The sequence below is a fragment of the Lichenostomus cassidix genome, chromosome 15, assembly GCF_008360975.1.
Source record: "Lichenostomus cassidix isolate B80296 chromosome 15, HeHo_3.0, whole genome shotgun sequence".
NCBI classification, from domain to species: domain Eukaryota; kingdom Metazoa; phylum Chordata; class Aves; order Passeriformes; family Meliphagidae; genus Lichenostomus; species Lichenostomus cassidix.
Window position 1 is genome coordinate 3,669,550 of NC_139496.1, and position 23,686 is coordinate 3,693,235.

General features: G+C 41.6%; 1 protein-coding gene across 5 annotated transcripts in view; it reads right to left on the bottom strand.

Moving 5' to 3' along the window:
* Positions 1-23,686, bottom strand: part of HECTD4 (HECT domain E3 ubiquitin protein ligase 4) — a 64,956-nt gene that overhangs the window by 25,777 nt on the left and 15,493 nt on the right. Inside the window, exons 7-40 of one of the 5 annotated variants that reach the window (XM_085075593.1) lie at positions 23,116-23,286; positions 22,100-22,292; positions 20,583-20,744; positions 20,374-20,487; positions 20,025-20,165; positions 19,569-19,801; positions 19,013-19,158; positions 17,135-17,205; positions 16,841-16,946; positions 16,136-16,256; positions 15,153-15,275; positions 13,852-13,976; positions 12,668-12,821; positions 12,289-12,389; positions 11,406-11,604; positions 10,388-10,507; positions 9,152-9,256; positions 8,261-8,424; positions 7,690-7,923; positions 7,364-7,556; positions 7,105-7,209; positions 6,933-7,021; positions 6,447-6,622; positions 5,647-5,782; positions 5,345-5,486; positions 5,086-5,252; positions 4,400-4,546; positions 3,938-4,122; positions 3,372-3,525; positions 2,854-3,134; positions 2,244-2,433; positions 1,325-1,406; positions 555-757; positions 210-345 (exon numbers count right to left, since the gene is read on the bottom strand). In XM_085075593.1, the coding sequence (XP_084931719.1) occupies positions 210-345; positions 555-757; positions 1,325-1,406; positions 2,244-2,433; positions 2,854-3,134; positions 3,372-3,525; positions 3,938-4,122; positions 4,400-4,546; positions 5,086-5,252; positions 5,345-5,486; positions 5,647-5,782; positions 6,447-6,622; positions 6,933-7,021; positions 7,105-7,209; positions 7,364-7,556; positions 7,690-7,923; positions 8,261-8,424; positions 9,152-9,256; positions 10,388-10,507; positions 11,406-11,604; positions 12,289-12,389; positions 12,668-12,821; positions 13,852-13,976; positions 15,153-15,275; positions 16,136-16,256; positions 16,841-16,946; positions 17,135-17,205; positions 19,013-19,158; positions 19,569-19,801; positions 20,025-20,165; positions 20,374-20,487; positions 20,583-20,744; positions 22,100-22,292; positions 23,116-23,286 (5,169 nt within the window). Of the gene's footprint in view, positions 1-209; positions 346-554; positions 758-1,324; positions 1,407-2,243; positions 2,434-2,853; positions 3,135-3,371; positions 3,526-3,937; positions 4,123-4,399; positions 4,547-5,085; positions 5,253-5,344; positions 5,487-5,646; positions 5,783-6,446; positions 6,623-6,932; positions 7,022-7,104; positions 7,210-7,363; positions 7,557-7,689; positions 7,924-8,260; positions 8,425-9,151; positions 9,257-10,387; positions 10,535-11,405; positions 11,605-12,288; positions 12,390-12,667; positions 12,822-13,851; positions 13,977-15,146; positions 15,276-16,135; positions 16,257-16,840; positions 16,947-17,134; positions 17,206-19,012; positions 19,159-19,568; positions 19,802-20,024; positions 20,166-20,373; positions 20,488-20,582; positions 20,745-22,099; positions 22,293-23,115; positions 23,287-23,686 lie in introns of all 5 variants that reach the window. The other 4 variants (XM_085075591.1, XM_085075592.1, XM_085075590.1 and 1 more) reach the window with 4 other exon arrangements.

Sequence of the window (23,686 nt, forward strand, 5' to 3'; positions counted from 1 at the left end):
AGGACATTATCTAATGATGGGTACATTTTCAGTATTTATTCCACCCTGAGACAGCTGAGGAAGGGCCAGGTCTGTGCTGTTAAACACCCTGGTGTGAACTGCTTGTGTACTAAAGCAGAAAGGAGCAACTCAGGCCTTGCTAATCATCAGATTCTCTAACTACTCAACCCCCAGTGAGGAACGGGACACTCATGGTGGTGTTTGCTCACTTTTTCAGCAGTTGTTGTCCAGATCTGGGCTGCATTGGACTCTGGGGCCATGAGCAGGCTGTGCAGCAGGGCAATCACCTCTGCTGCCATGCTGTTTGCAACGTGCCCACTGATGAACGGCCTCACGGGATCCGTCCTGGCCAGGAGACAAACATTCAGTTCAGGAAAAGAAGCTTCAGTTGTCAATAAGACACAGCACAAAAAACCCACAAGGAAGTTTATGAACAGCCAGAGAGATACAGCACAAAAAATACCCACAAGGAAGTTTATGAATAGCCAGATTATCTTTGGGAGTGTAATAAATATCGGTATAGAGAAAAGCAGAATGCAGACTGAGTGATTTACCTGGCAAGCTCTGAATTCCTCTCTCTGCAAATGGATGTTTGTGCAGTCTTCTTTTTATCCCCAGTGGACAAGCCACTGGTGGTCTCTGGATTGACAGTCTCTATGGGTGGCCCAACACTCACTATGAGCCCAGATTGTGCCCACTTGGTTGCCTTTCTAAGAGCTGCAGCAGCTTCTTCTGTAATGACTTCACAGCAGCCACTCTGCAAAGGGAATTGTCACGGAAGGCAAAATGTCAGATGTGTTTGGTAATTCTCCTCATGTAAAAGTGCTGAGAACATGGCAAAAGTCCCTCCTGGGTGGCTATTAGTCAAAGGACAAGCTCTGTCTCTTGCTTTTTATCATCTACAGAGAGATCAGGGATCAATGCACTGACTTTCACATGTCATTCTTAGATTAGCAGTTCAGTTTCCCTGATCAAAAGGCCACAAATGAGTATTTCTGGTGCAAACATTCAAGAACATGTCTGAAAACAGACAGGAAATTTTAATTCAAGTGTGTGGCTTAAAATTTGCATTATCAATGTGCATTAAACACTTGAGGAAAGAGAATATTAAAGGGGCTTAAACCTGACCTACAATGGTTGCAGGAAGCATCAGCTGAAATTCCTTTCCATCATTTACTCCTGTATTTCATCTGTATTTACAGAGGTAAATGATGAATAAAATAACATTTAACAAAAGGGACTTAACATCAGTAAAACCCAAGATTTGTGACTGACCACCTATTTTTACACTGTTGAACAATTCTTTAGTTATTCTTTTTCTTACTTTTGTCATGTCCCGATCCATCTTCACCACCTTTTCCATGTTGGCTCCAGTTCCCAGTCGGAATGGGCGACCTTCTGAACTACTGTTGTAGGGAAAACAAAACACAGGAGCTTTGTTCTCACTGTTGGAACACACAGCTGAGCTGCACAGTCCAATTTCATATATTATGGGTGGCTTTAAATGGTTTTAAGCCCTCCTTGCAGCTGAATGCTCAATAGCAAGAGAAATATTTGCCAGTAAAGGACATACCCCATTTACAGAGGGAATTTAATCCTACTGAATGCAGTTATTTGCAAAGCAATTTAACCCTTCCCCCCTCAAGAAGAAGCCTCATGAAATGGTTTTTATTGATCACAAATGCCCAGGGCTCCGAGTCCACCTTTCACTTGTACCTTTTAGTGTAATTTTTAGAGGATGGGTTCAAAATCAACCCATGGAGTGGGGGAAGATGGAACAAATAATACAAAATGCAGGAGGTGACAGTGTTGGCTGTTTGACATTCAGTGATCCCAGCATCCAGGTGGGGGCTGAGAATACTAAAGAATGTTTAATAGCAAATTATTGTCCAGCTTATGCATTATTAAAGCAGTGCTTTTAAAGCCACTTTGCCTTGACAGTTCTATTTGTTAGTCCTAGCCAGCCTGTCACACCATAAACAAGATAAATGATATTCCATCAGAAACACTGAATGTAAGTAGCTAATTTTTCATGAGATTGTTTTCAAACAGATGAAGATGTTCCTATGTTCCTTTGCATTATTTTATTGCTTTGCCAGTAAACACAACACATTGGGCAGACACTTTGGTTTCCCTCTTCTATCTAGGATGTATTTTTCTACAGCTGCAGCACTGGAAAAAAGGAGAAGATAAAGTGAATTGGAAAAATTGGTTCTAATTCCAATTCAGTGAGCTGAGATTACCTTAGTAAAGGCTGGAGGACTTCATGGGAGGATTGATCTTCTCTTTTATGGATAAAAATAGAGAGTTTACCATCCACTGCCTCGCTTTCTTCTCCAGGATCTTTATCACCTTTTATGGAATTTTTAGGGCTGGCTTTTGCCAAGGTAGTATCTGGCTCAGAGGCAGTTGGAGAAAGGACTGTCTGGCAGCCTTGAAGTAGAAATGAAAAAAAGAAAACAAAGAAACACAACCATGAACTTTCTTACCCTTGGAAACGCTGACACATCTGAGATGTGTCTGAAACTCCACTGGGACACCCACTTTGGTCTGAGGACAGGGAAATTAGGGAGGCAAATGGAAAGTCCCAGGAATATCCTGCTTTCAGCACTGACATATCAGATACCTCCCAATACATGAGCTTTCTGTCAATATAAAAGCTTCTGGCACAAACAGGGTGCCCAGAGAAGCTGTGGCTGTCCCATCCCTGGAAGTGTCCAAGGCCAAGATGGACAGGGCTTGGAGCTACCTGGGATAGTGGAAGGTGTGAAAGAGAGTGGGACTGGATGGGCTTTAAGGTCCCTTCCATGAAACATGAGTCCCTTGGGCACAACACCAAAGAGCTGCTGGTACCTGGCACGACATAATCTGCCAGCTTTGCCAGCAGCAGGGAGGCAATCTTGGAGGCTGGGTCACTGGGATCATCCTGCTCACTGTTCAGAGAGGGCACTGAGTAACTCCAGGGAGGCAATTCCACGTTTCCACAGTCCTCAACACTCATAAGAGGCAGTGCAGCACGACACAGCTGCAGGATTATAAGCACCAGCTTTGGAGAAGGACGTTGATCCAAGAGAAGGGACAGAAGCTTGGACACGCAGGCTGGCTGGCTCAGGATGGCTTTACCTATGTGACTCCTGGAAGGGAAAAGAATCTTGAAATTAAAACCAAATTAATTCATTATTTACAAGATGTATTAAAAGCAATTTCAGTGTCTGACAAAACACCTGTAACAATTCTTCCATAACTTGACAATGCTGATTAAACACTAAGATTCAGAGTCAGTTTTAGAATGGCCTGAAGGAATCCACAAAAGAACCTGCATGGGCTTTGATACACAGAAAAAAAAATATTCCCGAGCAAAAGCCTGGTACCTTGAGAGGTCATTGAGAAGGCTGAGGACATCCTGCAGTGCATCATTCCCTGCAGCCTGGTTGCCACAGCACTCGGTGGCTCTGGCCAGGTGGTTGGTGAGGAGGCTGGAGACCTGCCTGGCCAGCCCAGAGTGAACAGCATCTGTGGAACCCCCTTTGGAAGGGACGGAAGAACACACAGCTGTAATTAACAAAATCAATGTACACACCACAAAAATAACCCCTGATACATCCAACATTAGCCAATAGCCACTGTCTGTAAGTTTGTGTGTTATGGGCGAATTCTACCACAAGGAAAAATGCCAAATGATCACTCAGAATCTTTGGGTTCTCTGGTTATGCTTAGACAGAACCAAGTGACAAAACCTGAAATTATTTCCATGGGGAGGAGAAAAGCTAGGATTAAAAAAACAACAAGAAGAAAATCAACTGATCTTTGTATCCACTTCTTAAGAACCCACACAGTCCTAAGTCATGGTGAATGACTGCCCTATTTTAAATACATTTACACCACTCATCAGGCAGTTCTAAAACACACAGCAGGATGGTATTTCCAGAATTCCTACCTTCTTCCTTCTCCCACTCCACACAGCGGTTGGCCAGCACCTGGAAGGCAGCCCAAGCCATGGTGGCCACCTTCTGTTTCTTGGTCTGTTTCTCATTTGAGCTGGACTCTGTCTGGCTGCTCAGGCTGCAGAGCCTGTCCATGAGCTGGACCAGCCCACTCCGTACCAGACACTTCTCCTCACTCCTGCAGGAGAAAGTCAGGATGGAATTAACTTCTCCGTCACTAACAGACACAATGGGAATCCACAACTTGCTGTGAACTCAGTAATTAATTAGTTCACTAGGCAGAAAGTGAACTGGCTCTCCCTTGTCCTCCCCAGATGAAATAGATTTAACTGGATATTCTCAGATGTTCCCCTTGGTGAAGAAAAGGGTGTATTTATACTATTTCATGCTTCTCCTTAATGCAAAGCTTACTAAAGGCAGGTGTGGATGTTTCCCCTCCCCAAGCCCTTCCATACCTTGTGTAGGGAATGGTGCACAAGAGGCCAATGCTGTTGGCACAGGCGATGGGGTACCGAGCACACAGGGACACCACTGATGTCATCGTCTCCCCAAAAGCCTCCTGGACCTGCTCCACCATCCCACCACACGTCAGCTCTTCAATCCTGTTGGGGGTTACAGATTGGGAATGGAAGGCTTCAATATACACACTTCCAAAGGTAGATTGAAGAAAATAATAATCAGGGCATGTTAAGAATTACTCAAGGGAGATTTAGAGGGAAAACTGCAAGTGACTCATGTTTTCACAGGAAACATGTAAATAAATAAGAGAGTGTGGTAGTTAAGAGTTCAGACATCTCACTACAAACAAAATACAAAATATGTATTATATTTAGATGACAGTTATCAGCTAAATCTACCACTAATACCTAATTAACGTCAATTCATAATTAAATCAAGAGAGAATACCCTCTGTACATATCTGGGTACATGTCAGCCCAGTATGAAAATTCATCTACTGATAAATAAAAGCGTTTCTTAGAAGTTTCTGCCTTTTTACCACACAAGAACCAAAGTGCTTGTTGCAACCTTAGCTCTGCCAACTTGTGCCCTCACAGCTACTCATTTCTGGCTTTCCCTTGTGCAAAGTAATTTAATCCCTTCTACAGAGACCAAAGCACTGAATTTTGGAGAATGCACCCACCTTGGGCCTCCCTGGAGCACCATGGTCACTGGGCCCACCAGGTGTGTCACACCCCCGACACGGACAGCGGCTGTCAGCAGCTCCCTCATGTGCACCAGAGCCTGTTTCCTGGTGTTGCCACGTCTCCAGCGGGTCTGGGCAGCCAGCAGGAAGCTGCTGCTGGACACCTGCGAGGTTTGGGATGGGATTTTTGTTAGATGCAAACAAGGCACCTCCTGTGTTTGCGCAAGTTGGAATTTGAAATAAAACAAGGACGTACGGCTTGGTCAGGGTTTGTCCCGATGAAAGCGAAGAGCTGCCCCAGCAAGACGCTGTAGGTGGGTTTGTCCCTGCTGTCCTCGATGGCCAGGGACTGCAGCAGGGTGAAGGAGCTGCTCCTGTGGCTGGTCACATGCCGGCGCCTGCGAGGGAACAGGAATGTCACACATGGCAGCAAGAACCTGATCCAACCAACAAATCCTGCCGTGCTGGCAGTGATAAACTGTGATCAAGCTGATCATTTGCACAACACAGGCAAAGTGTAAAAACAAGTGTAAAGGGAAGGACTAAAGCCTGCTGTACCTCTGGCTGGCCCGGGCAAACTCGATGTCCTCATTGCCAATCATCTCCAGGTCGGACGGGGCAGACATGCTGCGCAGGAACACAGGCTGGCGCACAGCGTGTGAGATCACCTTGGTCTCAGAGGCTGATTTACAGGCTGGAGTTTTATAAAATAATTTTTAAAAGGTCATTAGTGGTGCAGGAAATTTACAAACTGGGTTTAAAACCACTGTTGGATATCCCAGTGAAAGTTGAAACATAGTTGAAAGTTGATATCCCAGTCTAAGCAAGAATATGCAAAGTAGCTCTGAGAATTTTCCTGTTTTCAATCCTGTTGGGAGTTAAAGACTTGGAATTGAAGGCTTCAATTCACAAGCTTCCAAATGTAGTTTTAAAAAAATAATAATCAGCACACATTAGAAATTACTCAAGGGAGATTTAGAAGGAGAACTGCAAGTCACTCCTGTTTTCATATGAAACATGTAAACAAGAGAATGTGGAAGTTACAGATCAGACACGACTAAATCTCACTACAAACAAAATACAAAATCAGCTCTAAGGATTTTCCTGTTTTCAGTATTCTTTTAAATCAGATTTCTTTTGATTTGGTTAAGTATTTTTCCCCAGTAAATCAGCAGACTGAAGTTTAAATTCCACATATTAGTCAGATTTTAATTTACCACCATCACGGCAATCAGAAAACAACTACTTAACTTCATTTATTATAAAAGAATTTATTTAATTTAGGAAAAAAAAGGTTTAATTTCTAGTGAAAGAAGTAAAAGTAGGAAATAAAAGGTATGTTTAGAAAATGCTGGTACCTGGAGTCTCTGCAGGGGTCCCAGATATGCTTCTGGTGATCCCAGACTGTGCTGCAATGGTGACATGCAACAGCAGCTCTGCTCTGTTCATCAAGCTCTTCACTAAGGTTTTTGTTTTTGCTAAGGGATGAGTGGTCTTCTGAATCAAGGAACTGACCTCTTGGAAAAACTTCTCCCTAGGATCATGAAAGGGAAGTAAAAGAAGCAAACTCAGTCATGTTTGAATGCTTTCTGAAAGGAAGTGTAACTGTGGGAAAGGTCAGTTAAAGAGGACATATGGCATCCATCTGTTCTATGCCAACAAAGGAGAAAGAAGAAAAAATAAAGAAATAAACAAGTGATTTGTTAGCAAACACAAGCAGTTGTAGGTATTAACATGAATATATTTAGTACGAAAGTTTTTAATCATTTCACCAGATTCAACTACTTTTGGAACTCCTTGAAATTCCCCTGAAGCTGCTATTCACTATGCTCACTAATACTGACCTTAATGCCAGGACCACGTTCTCAAGATCACTCCCATCAAAAGAAACTTCCTTCATTGAACATAGGAGTTCCAGCTCCTTCATCTTGCTCTAAACAAAGAAAAGGAGAAGGATGAACAGGTTTTGAGGGAGGGGAGTGAGGCACAATCATCCACAGCAGCCCCAGTGCTCACCTCGTTGAAGTGATAATCATAAAAAAAGGGGACATTGTTCTCCAGCTTCCCATGCATGGCATCATCCACCTCGTTCTGCCACTTCTGCTCCAGCTCAGCCACACTCTGATAAAGAGGCAAAAACCACACTTGTTGCACTTAAAGTGTAGAAGGGATTTTAAAGGAAGAAATCTGAGTACATTTTGTATTTCTGTGGTGCTAAAACACATCTTCATTCTCAAAAAAGGCCTTCTGTTGTTTCAAGCCATTTTATTTTTACCTGCAGTTGTCTCTCCATGGCATTCAGCTTCTTAAAGGTCTCTCCCATAATTTTACAAAGTAAATCATATTCTTCAGCATGTTCTTCCTGATATTGGAAATTTATCAGGGACTGAAGAGCATCAACCAAATTCAGATGTTTAATCACACATGAAACCACCATCTCCTCCATGACTTCTGGCTGGATCACTTCCCTAAGGTTCCAGGGAAAGCCAAACTCATTAATCAGGAGTTACTGACCGACTTGAACAATTCATATTCATAAATCATCAGATGCTGCATTCACAGACAAGGTTAAAAAACCAGAGAGAAACAAGGGCTCCTTACTTTATACTGGGTCTAAATTGAGGCCGAGCACGTCCAGAAATTTCCCTGAGCTTGATCATGATTCCTGGGGGCAGCCTAATCCTGGGCAGGTCAAAGTAGTGTCCAACAGGAGGCACCAGCACATCAGAGGGATATGTAAATTCCCTATCCTCGTCTATAGTGAGGGGCAAGGGAGAAGGGCTTGGAGTAAGGGCTGGAGATATGACCCCATTGGCTTCCACCTGCCACTGGCACCTGCAGGAAGAAAGAAAAATCAATTAAAAGGATTTTTATTTCCCCCCTCATTTCAGTCAATGATGCATTACAAAGACACTTCAGTCAATGACACATTACAAAGACTAAATATTAATATATAAAGTATGGCTTGCACCAAGCATAACCCAACCCTCCTTTTACTCTAAAATCCCCTCTGTTTTAGAGAATATTCCCTCAGTTTTAGGCAACACAAACTGCTGAACAAACTACAGGAAAAAGGACCCAAACATCACTGTAAAGCACAGACTTGAGCACAACTACACAAATCACCTCCCCTCAGAAAAAAACCACTCAGATAATTTTTTTTTTTTTTTACCTTTGTAAGAGTTTAGATCTTAAGAGCTCTTGACAGGTTTCTTCATCTTTGGTAATTTCTGGCCCGTTGTACAAGATCCTCAGCATGGAACAGGCCAGCACAGAGAGGCCCAGGGCCAGGTCAACCAGGAATGGCAACCCTCCCGACACATCCTCTGAGGATTCCTGCAGCAGGAACAGGGAGAAGTGTAACCAAGCAATCCACCAGGAAGTCCTTTCCAATATATTGAAGACAGGAGGTTTTATAGATAATATAAAATATATTGTATACAGCTTGATGTCAATCTGAACTCTCACACAAAAAAAAGCTTAACAATTTGCAGCAATTTATAAGAACAGCTCAAGATAGGATTTTATTTGGGATATAAACATAAGGGATTTTATTTTCCTGAACCAAGAAGGACCAGGTAAAGATATTTTTGGTTCTAACCTAGTCCTGACTTCCTTGTAGTGGTATTCAACATTCCCTGTGCTCCATCCCAGCATCCCTCCTCTCTCTTCTGCAGGGGCTGAAATCATTCTTTCCTCAGGTGAGGAAATAAACATCTTTGATTTTCAGGTTATTACAAAGAAATCCTGACCTACAAGCAGCAAGGGATGCTGAAGTGCCTTCCTGTGCCAGGAGATAGATCAGACACATTTGATAACAACTATCTCCATGAATCCCTAAGCCTGTCCTGATCCCACCTCACCCCTAAGGATCTCTACATCTCAAACTCAGCTTCTTCTCACTGAACCCCAACACACAATTTGTCTCACTGCCCAAACCAGTCAGTTATTGCTGGTTTCCATTTCAAACTGCCAAGCTGGAAGCACATTTCTATGACCTGGAATGGGCAGCAGGCAGAAGGCAGAGGAAGCTGAATTCCCTGGAATTCTCCCCCTGGCATACCTGTGCTCGGACAGTGCAGGCAAAGCCCCACATGGCTTTGTCTGGAGTGTTGTGCTCCCGACCACTCCGCATCTCAAAGGAGAACGTGACTGTGTCTCCTTCCACCTGCAGATATCCATGGCAAGGGGAAAGAAAAAAACAAGAAAATATATTTAATAATTGAGGTAAACAGGCTTTTCGCACAAGTGGTTTATTTTATAGATTAATGCTTTTAATGACAGTTATCTAGGTGCTGTTTTTATCTCAAATGAGATATTCTGATTTAAGGTTTTTCCCTTTTGGTAAAGGTGTCTTTTAGTGGACAACTTGATCTCAATTTTGCTGATGGCTGACTACAGCAAAACAAAAAGAACCACCATAGCTGTAAAATCAAAAGCAGAAATCATCAGTGTGTTACTTAGCCTTGATTTTCACCGTTTGTCTGCAAGAAACCAGGCAATAATTAACAATTCTCTTCCTGAAGGAAGACAGACAAGCTCTTCAATTAGAAGAATGACAACAAATTAATCAAGGAGTTTGCTAAAAGAACAGCATCAAAATCCATGGCTGAAAACTAAACCAAAATTACGCTAATTTTGAACAATGGACTTCTTGTCTGAAATTGCTTTCCAGTTTATTACTTCTTGATTTCTTTTTACAATGTGTTTTTGTTATGTAAATAAGCCCAATTTTACTGTGCGACAATGTAGCAGTACAAATATAGTATATTAAACAAAAATAAAATCACACTGCAGAGAGTCTGAGGGGACACACTGCCAAAGCATTGAAATGCTGAGGTTTTAAGAAGTTTGAGGGATTCTTCTGTCTTACAGCCAATGAAATTTTAAAACATGAGAGAAGTGATTGTAAGTTGTTTGTTACATTGACTAATTGATATATTTGGAGGTTGCTATCAAAAAAATTGACTTTAAGAGAATCCACAGGCTGTGCAAGAACTTCTCCTAGGAGGGTGCACTTAGGAGAAGAGCAGTGCCATTAGAGACCGCAGGGCTCAAATATATCCATCAGGAATTCCAGTAAGACACAAAGCAAACTCCAAGGGAAGCATCACACGGAACACAGAGCCGAGTTTAAAGTTATCCCGCAAGGACACCACAGCTCACTGAGCAGGGATCTCATCATGGATAACTGTACACTTAAAAGCTTGGAATGCACAGCTGTGAGGGTAAAATGGGCTGGGCATGGTTTCCAAAGGGAATTTTCTATGGGGAATAGTGGTGGATGGTAATACTGTACCTTCACTAAGTCCTTGGGCCACCCCGTTCCTAAGACACTACGGCTGCCATATCCCAGTGTATTGCCTCCATACTCAGCAACCTTCCTACTGTTTGTGCTAGGACCAGCATAGATCACCAACTTCAAAACATAAAATACACTGTTAGACTGTAAGAGAAAAACAAGAAAACCTAATAATAATAATAATACTTAGCACTTCCACCGCGCTTTCAACTCTCGAAGCGCTCCATGCACATGAACCAATCCTCACAGCTCGGTGAGGGCAGCAGGGTTAAGTATTATTATCCCCATTTTACAGATGGGGAAACTGAGGCACGCAGGGACTCTGGGGTTTGGCTCCTGCTCACACAGCAGGGCTGGGAGCAGAGAGCAGGAGCAATGCTGACTTCCAGCCCTGAGCTAGAGAACAAAGTCCTGGGCTGGTCCTGCTCCCAGCAAAGCCAAAGTTTGGTCAGTGGCTTTGGTGGGAACATGGAGGAGCACAGAGTTTTTTGGGGAGTTTAATCAGTAATGGGTGATATTAATATAAAAGATACTCCCATTAGTTATTTATGAGCATCCCAGGACTTGCTCTATGCCAAAGAACAAACAGCAGCACTTAGCAAGCAGCATAAGCAGCTCTCTGGTAATACAAAGTTGGTAAGTGCTATTGGTTGTTTTGTTAAAATTAAAGTATTTGTTCCTATTAATCCAGGTAAACAAGCTATTTATCATCAGGGGAAAAGGAATATCTCCAGCTCTGCCCAGTTGAAACCAACTGTGCTGATCAAAGGATTAAAATTTGGGAAATAAGGAAAACTGAGCATGAGGGAAAATGAGAGAATTCAAACTTGGACAGTCTGAAATTATTTTTGAAAAGAACAGAAGAATTGATAGAATTTCTGAGGGGAAAAACCAACCCAAACCACCCCTCAACCCCCCAATCCCTGGAGCCTCCCACACTTCTCCCATGGCAGAATTCCCCCTTTTTTTGAGGGAATTCCCTCATTGCAGATATGCTGAGCTGGCCCTTGCTTACCTTGTCATAATCATACTGGGAGGAGCATCTGTTGTCAAATCTAAGATACAAACAGCGAGCTCCTGGAATGTGGACAGTTTCCTTAAATTTATAATTATCCCTGACAGGATGGACTGTCTCCACAGTCTTCCCAGCAGCCCAGGGAGCAGGGATCTTCAAACCAGTCAGGAATCCTGGCTCTTCCTTCTCTTCCAGCATCCTGAAAATAGAGTGAGAAATCAGGCCTAAAATACAGCACATATTTCTATTATTCAGACATTAAGAGATAAAGTACTTAAAATCAACTCAGTACTGATACAGTGACACAAGCAACTGACTCCTTGTGTCACTGTATTCTCCAAATTCTCCAATGCTGCAAATACGCATTTTTATTTGATTAAGCAGTTTGTTTCTGTTCCTAAGCAGGAGCTGGAAAACTTTGAGTTGAGACACAGCATTTAAATGCAGGAGTTAAAACTTGTTATTTCTCTCTGCAAATTAAACCATTTAATAGCTTTGCAATGGTTTGAATTCTGTATCTCATGCTGCCAGGGCAATTTACATTTTCTCTTGATAGTCCTCCTTAGCCTAATTTATTGTGAGAGAAACATTTAGAATTAATTCCTAATGCTTGAGGTGAGGGGAAAAAACCAAACCAAACCATATTCAGTGTGAACAACCTGAAGATATTAAGAGCTTAATTCTATATACAGAACAAAAATTTGGAACTAATTGCCTTTTGCAAAAGCTTATATAAAACTGAGACAGCCTTAGAAATCATTACAGCATAACTTTAAAAATTAATTCAAATAAAAACTGCTGCCTTATCCCACAGCAATGGTCAAATGGACATTTACAGCTCAGAGTTTATCCCATGAAAAGACCCAAATGTAAAGAAGATCACCTCTCATCAGGTAACTGCTTCCCTTTCTGCTCTGGAGCACAACTGGGGGAACTGTTCAGCTCTGAGAAAACTGGAGACTGGGTTTTAAGCAGCAGTGCAGTCTGTGGCCCAAAATACACAGTGTTAGGGACATGCAAACTGTAAAGCATTTTAAGAGCTCATTATTGAAATAATTAACAATCTCACTGTTGTTATTGACAATAAATCATTACAGAGTAGCTCCTGGAGCAGTTAAATTTACCATTCAGCATCACCAGCTTTGGCAGGTGTTGAGGAACTCTTAACTCTGCTGTGAGGATGAGGAAGCTGAGCAGCATTTTGGAGGCTGCAGGCCCCAGGTTTGGTCCCTGGCAGCCCAGGGGTGGCACAGAGCCCTTACCTGACTGGTGTAAAGCACCAGCTGCACCAGCTGAGGCATCAGGGCATCAGCCATGGTCAGGGTCTGCAGGTTTGGGTGCATCAGGGATGTCAGCAGCACCGGCAGAAGGTGGCCAAGCATGGTGGCCTTTGTGATTTGCTCTAGGCCTTTTAACCTGTAAGGAGAGCCAAAGTTAACAGGAACAACTGTTTTCATAGAGCAGCACTTCTGCTCTTAGTCATGTTTTATCTTGTAGCAGCAATTCAAAATTCAGCAGAGAATGTTTGTGTTATATTAAAAAAATCCCCAAAACAATCTTGAAACCAGTACAATTTCTCCCAAGTGTCAGTGACCTTGAATTGCTGACAATTCTCACTGAACAATCAGAGAGCAGAGACAGTAAATCAACAGTTTAATAATTACTTAGAAAAGGATAAGCTCCCCTGGGCACAGGATGAAAGTCCCCATCAAACACAAATGCACCAGTGTGGATATCAGCTCCCAGCACATGGAGCTCCAAGGACTTGAAAAGAATCTGCAGCTACAAAAATATATTTGAGCATGAACTCATCTGAAAATATCACCCAGGAATTGTGTGTTGTCAACAAACACAACTAATCTTTCAGGCACAGAGAAGCAGCAAGAGAAACCTGAAACACAGCTGGGACAGGGAGGTGCTTGTTTGAGGAGAGAAAAGTTCACAGCTTTTGTTTCCATCCCATTCCCAAGGTGTATTTTTAAGAGGAGGGGGGACAGGGAAGGGCAGGTGACACCAGCTGATGAAATATGTGGGATATCAAAACAACATCCAAGGCTTGTCATAGATAAATATCCAGTCCAGCTACTGGAGATGTAATAATCAGGAACTTAAAAATAAACAGATTGCTGTAGCTTACATGAGCATTCCCAGCTAATTACAGTTTATTTCCAGGTATCCTACTCATAAATACCATTTAAAAAAACCTTCCAATATGAGGTTCTTATAGAAATAGCAACCTACAGATATCAGGACTGACATGGAGAGTGATTCTAAATTCTCCACCAGCTGAGTGCTAAACAACTGCTAGAGGAAGAAACAGTTCCTATGCATTCAAAGCTCAAATAAAAAGTGATAAATTATAATTAATGCTCACTGTGCTTGTACAATAAGCCACGAAGAGCAACAGTTCCCTGTTTCCAAATTAGGATCCTCCCACTTGTCTTACCTTTGCTCCCTGTCAGAAATGTCACTGTTAATTAGTGCTGTAGTGACTTGTTGCAGCATTTCTAAGACTTCATCACATCCTGTCAGAATTTGTGTGGCAAGAGACAAAATGCTGGTCTTGAGTTCCTAAGTACAGAAAAAGAGTTACAGGATACTTAAATTCTTAGAGAATCCCCAAGAAACGGACAACAGAACAAAAAGATGGATTTCCAAATGAAAAGAATGATAATGTGACCTGGCAGGCCTGCAGCAGGAGATTCATCCAAGACTTAAATTTGATTAATGTTAAGCCCCAAAGTGCTGGGAGAAACTAGGTGCATGTTTTACAGGATGCACATCCAGTTTCTAGAGGGAAGGAAGCCCCAAGTCCAGCACAGGAGAGAGCTGAGAGCCAGCCAAGGTACAGGACTGGTGACACAATGTCCTAGCAGGGATGAGGAGCACTGCAGAGAGAGAAACTGAACAATGAACACGGGGGTGAATAGTGAGACAAGAAAAACACTCCAATATTTAGCATTTACTCAATGAGCCTGAACAAATCACTTCCAACTGAAGCAGCTCACAAGCACACACAGCCTCAAAGAGCAGCAGAGAAAACCAGCTTAGCAAACAACACCAGAAATTCAGAAATCAATTCCATTAGGGAAGAATTATTATCAAAACTGCCATGATCAGGCAACCTGCACTCCAGGGCAAACCTGGCTTCTGGGAGTTGGCTGAAGGCTATTCCAGCAGTGTGAAATGACAGTATTTTAATAAACCTTACACCAACAAAAGCCTGTCCTCAAACCTTGTCCTCTAACAGCTTCCTTGCCACAAACTTTATTCTATTTCAGACAACGGATGGAGGTGGTTCTACACAAGCTTTGTTAAAATTGTAAAAAAGCAGAAGCCAGGTATGAGAAAAGCCTTTTCTATTTATTTAAAAATATTTCTTAAAGGACCACCTGAGTGATTTGCAGGGGAAAAGTGTTTGGGGCAATGTGGCCAGGAAAGGAAATTCCCCTGCCAGGAATCCCTACTAGCACATATTAATTAAAATATACTTAAAATCTCATCATACATATATTCAGGAAGGGAAGTGTCTGCTCTCACTGAAAATATGGAATGCCAGCTGGAATCCTGAACACACAACAACTTCAGATATTACTCTGGACAGTTTTCCCCTGTTCTCCAGCTGTTTAACTCTATCAAAAGGCAAAGAACCAAGAGCAAACAGCAAATGCACTGCAGGAACAAGGTGTCACAGGCACGCTGACTGGAGAGAGCCATACTAGAATAAAACTTGGTGTTTACCTGTACCTTCAATGTCTCTCCCTGCAAGGAGCTGTCACTGTCATCATTGTCATCAGGTTTAATCAAAATAGTGTTACTGAGGAGGTGGTTCTGCACAGCCATCAGGTACCGCAAGCACGAGGACGCAGCCTTGAACACAAATGAGTAAAAAACTTTGCATTATCCAAACCCTTCATCAACCCTGAGGCAGGCAAGCCTCAGACGTGGAAGTTGGAAAGAGGAAAAAAATGTTGAGCAAGAAGAAAAGCAAAAGCAATTAAATAGTTTTATATATTTAAGGAAAGAAAGTGGTTGCAAATGCTGACATTTTGTGAAATAACTCACAAAAATATAAAGAGGTAGCGTAAGTTTGTTCAGGTTTGGATCATTACAGCAATATTCAAGAACTCTAAGAATTAATTAATTCTTAAGATAATGCCACCAGGGAGATAAGTTTAATTCACACTCCTGAAGGGGATGGTTCCATGCCACTCCTCCTTTCCCACCCTTCTGAGCACAGGCCAGGACTTCCTGTCTGCTCCCAGTGCTTTTATGGAAGCTCAACCTGCCTTTCTCAGGGAGCTGATCCTGCTGAAAACATCTCCACACGCTTTTACCATCAAATGTCAGCTTTCCCTCCTTTTTGTCTGTCACTGATAATTCCTTCAGCCTGTATGAACCATTATACACAACTATGTTTGATTTTTTAATTCTGCTGCAATGCTTTGAATGTTAAGATTCACAAACTTCCCTTAAACTGAACAGCAACCAGAGCAACTGGAAAATAAATCCATGCATAAACCTGTTCCAGCATTACTGAATGATTTAATTTGCTGTGAGAAATTATTCTTTCCTTCCTGGCACAGCACAAACAAAAGACATTCTTCTCCTGGATTTGTTAAGACACAACTATAAAAGTTTCGCCTCCATATACTCAGTGAAGAGGATGGATTCAAGCAGGAAAAGAGGCCAAAGGCAGATTTACTTTTATCAAAATGCATTTTACTTACAGGCACAGTTGAAAGAAGCCTTTGAAAGTCATCTTTAGATACAGTTTGGCACTTGGTGATTAAGACACAAGATTCTCGGACAACAATCTTGAGGATGTAGTGCAAGAGCTCATCATTGAGTCTTCAAAAGAGGCAAGAGAGGTGGAAAACGTTCATCATTAATTATTGTGCATTTCGCACAGCTCAGCTCACTCTGCAAGCTGGATCCCAGATTCTGGGAAACCTAAATGAGGATCTGTTCAACTTCAAATTCAGACACAAAAATTCAAGCCTGAAATGTTTAACAAGTGCAACAGATTTCCAGGGATTTGTGCTGCTCTAAATCTGTGATTTCTCATGGCTGCTAAAAAAGACTCCTCCCAACTTGAACAGCTACTTGAGACTGACAGTTTTACTGCTGGAAAGCCACCCAATGGAGTGATTTGCAAAGAGATGCCATAAAATTATATTTATGAAATTATCATTCATATTAATCACGGACATGGCAAGAAACAAGGAATCCCAAACTGAGTTTGTGGACAGAAGTCTCTAAAATTTGCCCTAAAACATCAAATCTCTCTCCCTCATCTTGATGAAATCTCCCCACAGACACAAACATTTCAGGTCACACTGCAGGAACACATCAAGCAATTCCAGCAGAAATTCCTGCAAGTTCACCTCAAGCAAATAACAGAAAAATCCACTATAACTGGGGAGGCTTTTTACCTATAATGATCATCATCTTCACTTCCAAATCTGTTGTTCTGCAGCTGCTCAGCTAAATTAGTCAGGATAACATCCCGGAGCTGGGAGAGGCCACTGTTCCTCTCTCCTAAAAAGGAAATAAAGAACTTTTGCAAAGCAGCATTTTACAGAACTGATTTTTATTTCCCCTGCTATGTCATTTAACACAGAGCACAGCTTAGGAACTGTTCTCCCTCCAGAGCTTGAAATGTACTTTGATTTTTTTGCTCTTTGTTAGAAAAACCCCACTCTCACCTGGTAACAAGACATTCTCACCTTCAGTTAAGACCAATTTCAATAAATTATTGATTTCTGCTTCTCCAGGATACAGGATATTTAAACCAGAGCTAAGGAAAAAAATAAAACCATAAATTACTTGACGGATTTAGAAGTGAACAAAACCATTTCAATGGACATGTGACAAATGGCACCACAGACTCTCAGCTTAGCATCTGATGGAACATTTACAGTGACTGTGGAAAGGCTTAGGAGAACATCCTCCAGATTTTAACATCAATATTAGGAAAAATGCAGCTGTTTTCTCCAGGAATCTCTTGTAATGAATTATATTTTATTGTTGAGGTCCCAAAGCTTCTCCAAGAGCTATTTGCTTCCCTCTGGAAAACTCCCCATTAATCACTTGCACATAGGGCAGCACAGTCAGTTTGTTAAGAAACAGATGTCAGGAAAAATGATGATGGCTCAGAAAAGAACTCCAAAAACTCTGGTGATGGGTAAGAGCTGAGGCTTGTCTGTGACCAGAGCAATGGAAAATACAAATAAAATAATCAAGGAATCACTACTGCTGCAGTTTTTGTACTTCTTGAAGACTGGATCTATAGAAGTCTTAGTTTAAGCTACACAGAAGCTTCTGGAAGGAGTATTTCAGGAACACCCCAGCTTGGCAGAAACATTCCAGGTGGAGATTTTCTCCCTCTAACTGGTGATGAACTCTGTCCTTTCTATATTAATTTCCCCATCAGGATCACAATCACTTCAAAGGAACACTTCATGCCTGTCTGAAGTACTGAAATCATTATGCAACTTTTCCATTTCCTTTCCCTCTTCTTTTTCAGTAACACTTTCACAGAAAAGAAAACTGGGATGTTTTTCAGCCTCACACTGAGAGCAGAGATTATTGCAGCTTCCTTCCCTCTGGCTCATGCTGATCCACTCTGATAGAAAGCTCAGGAGAAGTTATCACACACTGCCAGCTACCTTTGAGGGTTACACTGGCATCAGAATCCCTCAGGGAGAAAACAGGAGGAAGGAAACATCATGCAATCCCCACCTTGGAGCTGTTTACAAGTCACTGGAATACACAGGGTAAAACAGGTGACAGGAGTCACTTTTCCCTGTCAGAAGGGAGGTCCCTGAAAATGCCAGGGAATCCTCCTAAGCCACACTACTCTCCTTCACTCAGAGTTGCACAGAGCCACAGAGATTTGGAATGTTGTGATTCACACCGGGAAAATGTAGGTTGATCTTCAGAGGATTTAGTTCTCAACCTCTGGAGCACCTTCCCACTGGAAAGCAGGTTCTGTTTGTTCTTGGCACATTGGAGCCAGCATTCCTTGGCCCTGAGATTTCCATTATCTCCTTTTCAGGACATATAACCACACTTTTTTTTTTTTTCCCTGGGCCTTCATGCTCAGAGCATTCCTCAAGTATTATTAATCCCTCAAGTATTATTAATTCTGCTTCTCCTGATGTTCCTTTTGCCCAGGAAAACTCCAGTGCTGTCAGTTAAAACTCTGATGTAACAGCTGCCAACACCAGCTTTGCCTTTTCCAGAACACCAAGGAGCTATGGAAACTAACTAAGGAACTCATTCAAGAAAACTTTGCTTGAATTTAGTAACTGTTTTATAATAAACATTAAAAAACTCCTTAAGAAAGCAAGTGAAAAAGAAGCAAATTAAAAGTATAGAAAGTAATTGCTACCTGTTATTTCATCACGACAAATACATTGTATTTCTCTTCTTCCACAGATACAAACTGTAATAATTTTATATTATGCCTTAAAATCCATCACACTAAATTTTATCATATTAATTTAAAATTAAACTCAATACAAGTTGAACGTTAATCTGTCACTACATTTCAAACAAACTAAAATCTAAATTAAATTGAACTTGATAAAACAGATATTCACCTAATAGCCAGACAAACTTCCTTCTGGATTTCAGAGCAGATCTGATCCCTTGGGGCCATCAGTAACTGCCACAGTAACAGGCCAGACCTTCTGACAATATCTCTGTTCCTTTCAGTTTGGGGGCTGAAGAAAAATTTAAAAACCACCTAAGAAAAATTAAATACAACAATATTAATATTAAAAATATAAACACTACTTACATTAACTTATTTTCTGCAGTCAGATTCTCAAACTATTTGTGTGAGTCTAGAAATCTGAAAGTCAGAATCAGATTTTAAATCCAAAAATGGGGGTGGAAATAGAAAAAAGGAAGGAAATAACTTCTTTGGGTTTTATTTTAATTTCTACAGGTAGAGATTATACTTAAATTAGGGCTCTTAAATGAGTATATAAAATATTGCAAAAGCCACCGCTAAATCAACCTCCATTAAATGGATTACAATGGAGGAAAAAAAAAAAGAAATTAAATAAAAATTAAACCAGCAGTTGCCTGCATTCCAAACCAAATTTTTTATTTTCCAATGTGCATTTTGAAGTCCATTTCAGATGTCTGTACCTGGAAGACAACGAGGATGCAGCGGATGATGCAGGTGTCTCCATTGACCATGGCCTTCTCCATAATGTCACAGATGCTGCTCAGGTGATGAGCTTCAATGGGATGCTGCTTGCCCAAGAAATTGCTGATGGGGAGGTTGCTGCTGGCTGCCAGGAGGTTGAGCTGGTGGATGCACATGGCACCAACATGGTGCAGTAACTGGTTAATGACCTCGTTTGTGGTTGTTGCATCCCCTGGAAGGACAAGAGTTCAAATGCTGTCTGTGAACAATGCTGTTCAAATGCTGTCTGTCTCTTAAATCAAAGCTAAACCATGACCAATATTTACAACTCTTTCCAGGAATGAACTCAGCTTCTACCAGAAAGCTTTCAAGGCAGCTTCTGTCTGTTTATTGTCTGATATTCATCTGTTTCACTTCCCCTTGGCACAAAGTGCTGGCTTGGGGGTTCCTCTCACCTTTGGGCTCTGCGATGACATGACTCACTCCCAGCCTCTGGCACACACAGTGGAATGCCTGGTTCCCAGGATTGCACCACTGATCAATATAATCATTGGAGCACGTCCAGATCATGTTATTCATTGTATCATAACAGGCACCTAAGAGAAGGAAAATACTTCACACATCAGTTTGGAAGAAAACCAGACTGAAGCATCTTTATAGGTGATGTAAATCCAAACCATTTTTGCTTTAGAAGTTTATAAAATTTCACCACAGGCATGCAACCCCACCCACTGCAGAGCTGCTGACTGCAAATTCAGGCCCAGATGGATGATTTAGAACCCCAGGATCTGCAATATTCCTTACCAAGCCCTGGCACCAGAGCCCCCCGTCCGAGCGAGCTGCCTGCAGCATCGATGAGATCTGCCCTGCTGGTGAACTGCCCATCCGAGATGTTGAACACCAGGCTGGAAGCAAGAACTACACAGAAACACAGCTCCAATCAATTCCTGAGAAGTTTATTGCATTTCAGCCAGCCAAGGATTCCCAATCTGCCACAAGTGGCTGTGACTTACTTTTTAAGGAGGACAAAGCGCTGGTGCCCCCGAAGAGCGAGCGTGTGGCTGAGCTGCCCGAGCCCCCCGGGGGTGGCACCAGCATCACCAGGTATGTCCCACACGTGTAGATTGGGGTCTTCCTCAGCATCTTCAGGGGCAGCCCACAGCTCGTGTTGGCAGCTGCAACAGGGAGAGGAAAAAGTCACAAAACTGCATTTCTGCAGAACAAGGCAGAGCTCTACTCAGGGCTTCAAAGGAATCAGTGTTAGAAGCTGTGTTAAGAAGCTTCTGTAGAATTCCAGAATGGTTTGGGTGGGAAGGGAGCTTGAAGATCATCCCATTCCAACCTCATGGACAGGGATACCTTCCATGAGACCAGGCTGCTCAGAGCTTCATGAACCTGGCCTTGAGCATTTCCAGGGATGGGGCACCCACAACTTCTCTGTGGAGGAATGGCCTCCCAATCCCACACACTGAGCATCAGTCCCCACAAGGTTACAAAGAGTTTTACAGGTTATTCAACCAAAGAAATTGGCTTCAAAATAAAATAAATAAAAAATAATGTATAATCAAAACTATTAAGAATTGTAGGGTGATAATTATATTGATAGCACTTGGAGACAAATTATCTCTTCACATGCAGAGATCACTTGAGAATCACTATGCATTTACTATTTTAAGTTCTTCTGCTCCTCATGAAACGTAGACAGCCCAAATGATCTCCCCCCTGCAACAGCTGATCAACACTTTTTGAGTGCTGACTCAAGAATTAGCCAAGAATAGCCACTTACTCTCCTTTTTCTGAAGCACTTGAGTTGTTAAATGGCAAAACACAACCTTTAAAATAGCTCTCCAACCTAACTCCTTGCCAAATTCCCTGGAAGCAGAGCTATTTCATGTATAATTTATTTTTATGGAAATACTTTCAATTGTTTCAAATCGAAGAAAGATAACTCATGTACTTGGGAAGGAAGAAGAGAAATAATTCAAGATAAACTGAATAAATTCTTGAGACCAATCTTACAAAGCTCCAGATCATCCTGAAAGCCATCAGTGCAGTTCATTCAAGATTCCCTCATTAACTTGGGCTGTTTCCATAAAAGAATACCCAAACATTGTGCAGATGACTTCAGAAAAGTGTGAAATCACCTCAGATTTGTAATATTCCAGTGACTCATGAAGCAATAGCTCTATTTTCTAACCTGCAGGCCATTTTTACACACCAATTAGAAGCCCAGTTGAGCTGCCAGCAGAGAAATGCAATTATCAGATTCCCCAAACTTGTTCAATAATGGAATTGGAAAAGGGTGCTACAAGCATTCTTCCCATTTTCCATTCCTTAACTTTCCTCACAATCCTACTTCAGCAAAGGAACTGATAATTCCAGCGTTAAGCAAATACTGTGCGGATCTTCCAAATACATCTTTGGGGGAAAATACACACTTTTTTTTTTTTTTAAACCTGTCCTAAGAGGTCAGTAACAACCAGGATGGATGCTGTGTGTGCTAAGAAATGAAGAGTAAAGCGTTTCTGACCTGCCTGGTCCTCCTTGAGGGTGTTGGAGATGGTGGAGCCCGTGAGAGCGGCGAGGGTGGCCGAGGGGGAGGCGCGGTATCGGGACAGGCGGCTCAGCAGCATCTCATTGATGCTCTTGGCAGATTCCCCCTCTTTCCTCATCAGGATAATTCTTTCCTGCAGAGGATTTGCTATACAAATGCCATTTTCTACCTGGTAAGATGGGGGGGAGGAAAATACTTTAGATGTTGCAATCCACAGGTGAGAGATCACCTGAACTGAGCTGTAAAATTAACCATCACAATGTATCAGGTAGGGATACAAAGTGAAACTGTGCTGACAGAAGCTCTTGCAAAAATAAAAGTTCTGAAAGCAAGACAGGAGTATTTGTTTTGCTTGTGACTTTGTGGTTCAATACAATAATTATATTAAAGATAAAAAAAGATATCTAATATCTTTGAGATATTTAATTGAATATCTTCTATTTATGCCTGTTACAAGACAGAGCTGCTTGTCATATACTTGAATTTATTTAGGAAACTCTACTTAAAAATATATAACCCTCTTGAATTTTCTTAGTGGTGTTTCACTTGCAAATCATTTGGCTTGAAACCATTTTCCAGCTGAAAGTTGGAAAAATTATTTCCTCAGACCATGATATCTTCAGGGGATGTTTTACTGCAGATTGCATCTCTTAATGAAGATGTGACTTAGAGTGTTAGGGATTTTCCACAAGTTGTACTACTACAGCCTCCCAATTCCAGCTCCACCATCCCACTCCATCCTCCTCTGCTGAGCAGAAATGCAGACATAAAAAAAACATTTTATGCTACAAGAGAACTCACATTGCTAAATATAATAATCCTCTGGAGATGGAATTGGACAATTCACCTTCTGCTCAGTTATTTCACATAAATCCATTCAGATCACGCCCATAAATATCCAAACCTAATATGTCAATTAGCAAATGCTGATATTTAATTAAACTGGAGTCATGCTATCGACATCAGGCATAGAAAACACACGGTTTGCTTACTATGATTTCAAAAATATCCATAAAGACAGAGTGGCCTTTGGGGGTTTTTTCATTGAGGCTTGCAGGAGACCAAATCCAGTAGAAAAAGGTGCCATCTGAAGAAAGATGCACGGTGGTCATAGTGCTGCCAACTGGGAAGTGATTTACTGGCATTGGGATTATCTGACATACCTATGAGACAGAGAGCATCTTAACAGGTCTGATTTTGCAGTTTGGCCTTACAAGTATGAACAGTATGAAAAACAAATAGAGATCAAATGCAGTTAGTGCAGAAGAGGCTTAATATTGGACTTAGTAGTAGCATTGCATTGATTTATTACCAACAGCTATTCTGTGATATTTGCCAAATATCCAAACCAGCTCATGCATCTCAAATTTAACCTATCTAAAAATAAAAGGATCAACCCCTCTCTAATGATGGAGAACAAACCCACAGCACCACAAGGAAAATACACATCCTATTGAGTCACCTACTTTCTGCAACTTCTTTCAAACATTGCTTGAAACTTGAGAATAAAAGGGGAATATAAAGATTCTCAGTTTCAGGAAACACACACTGGACATAAATATG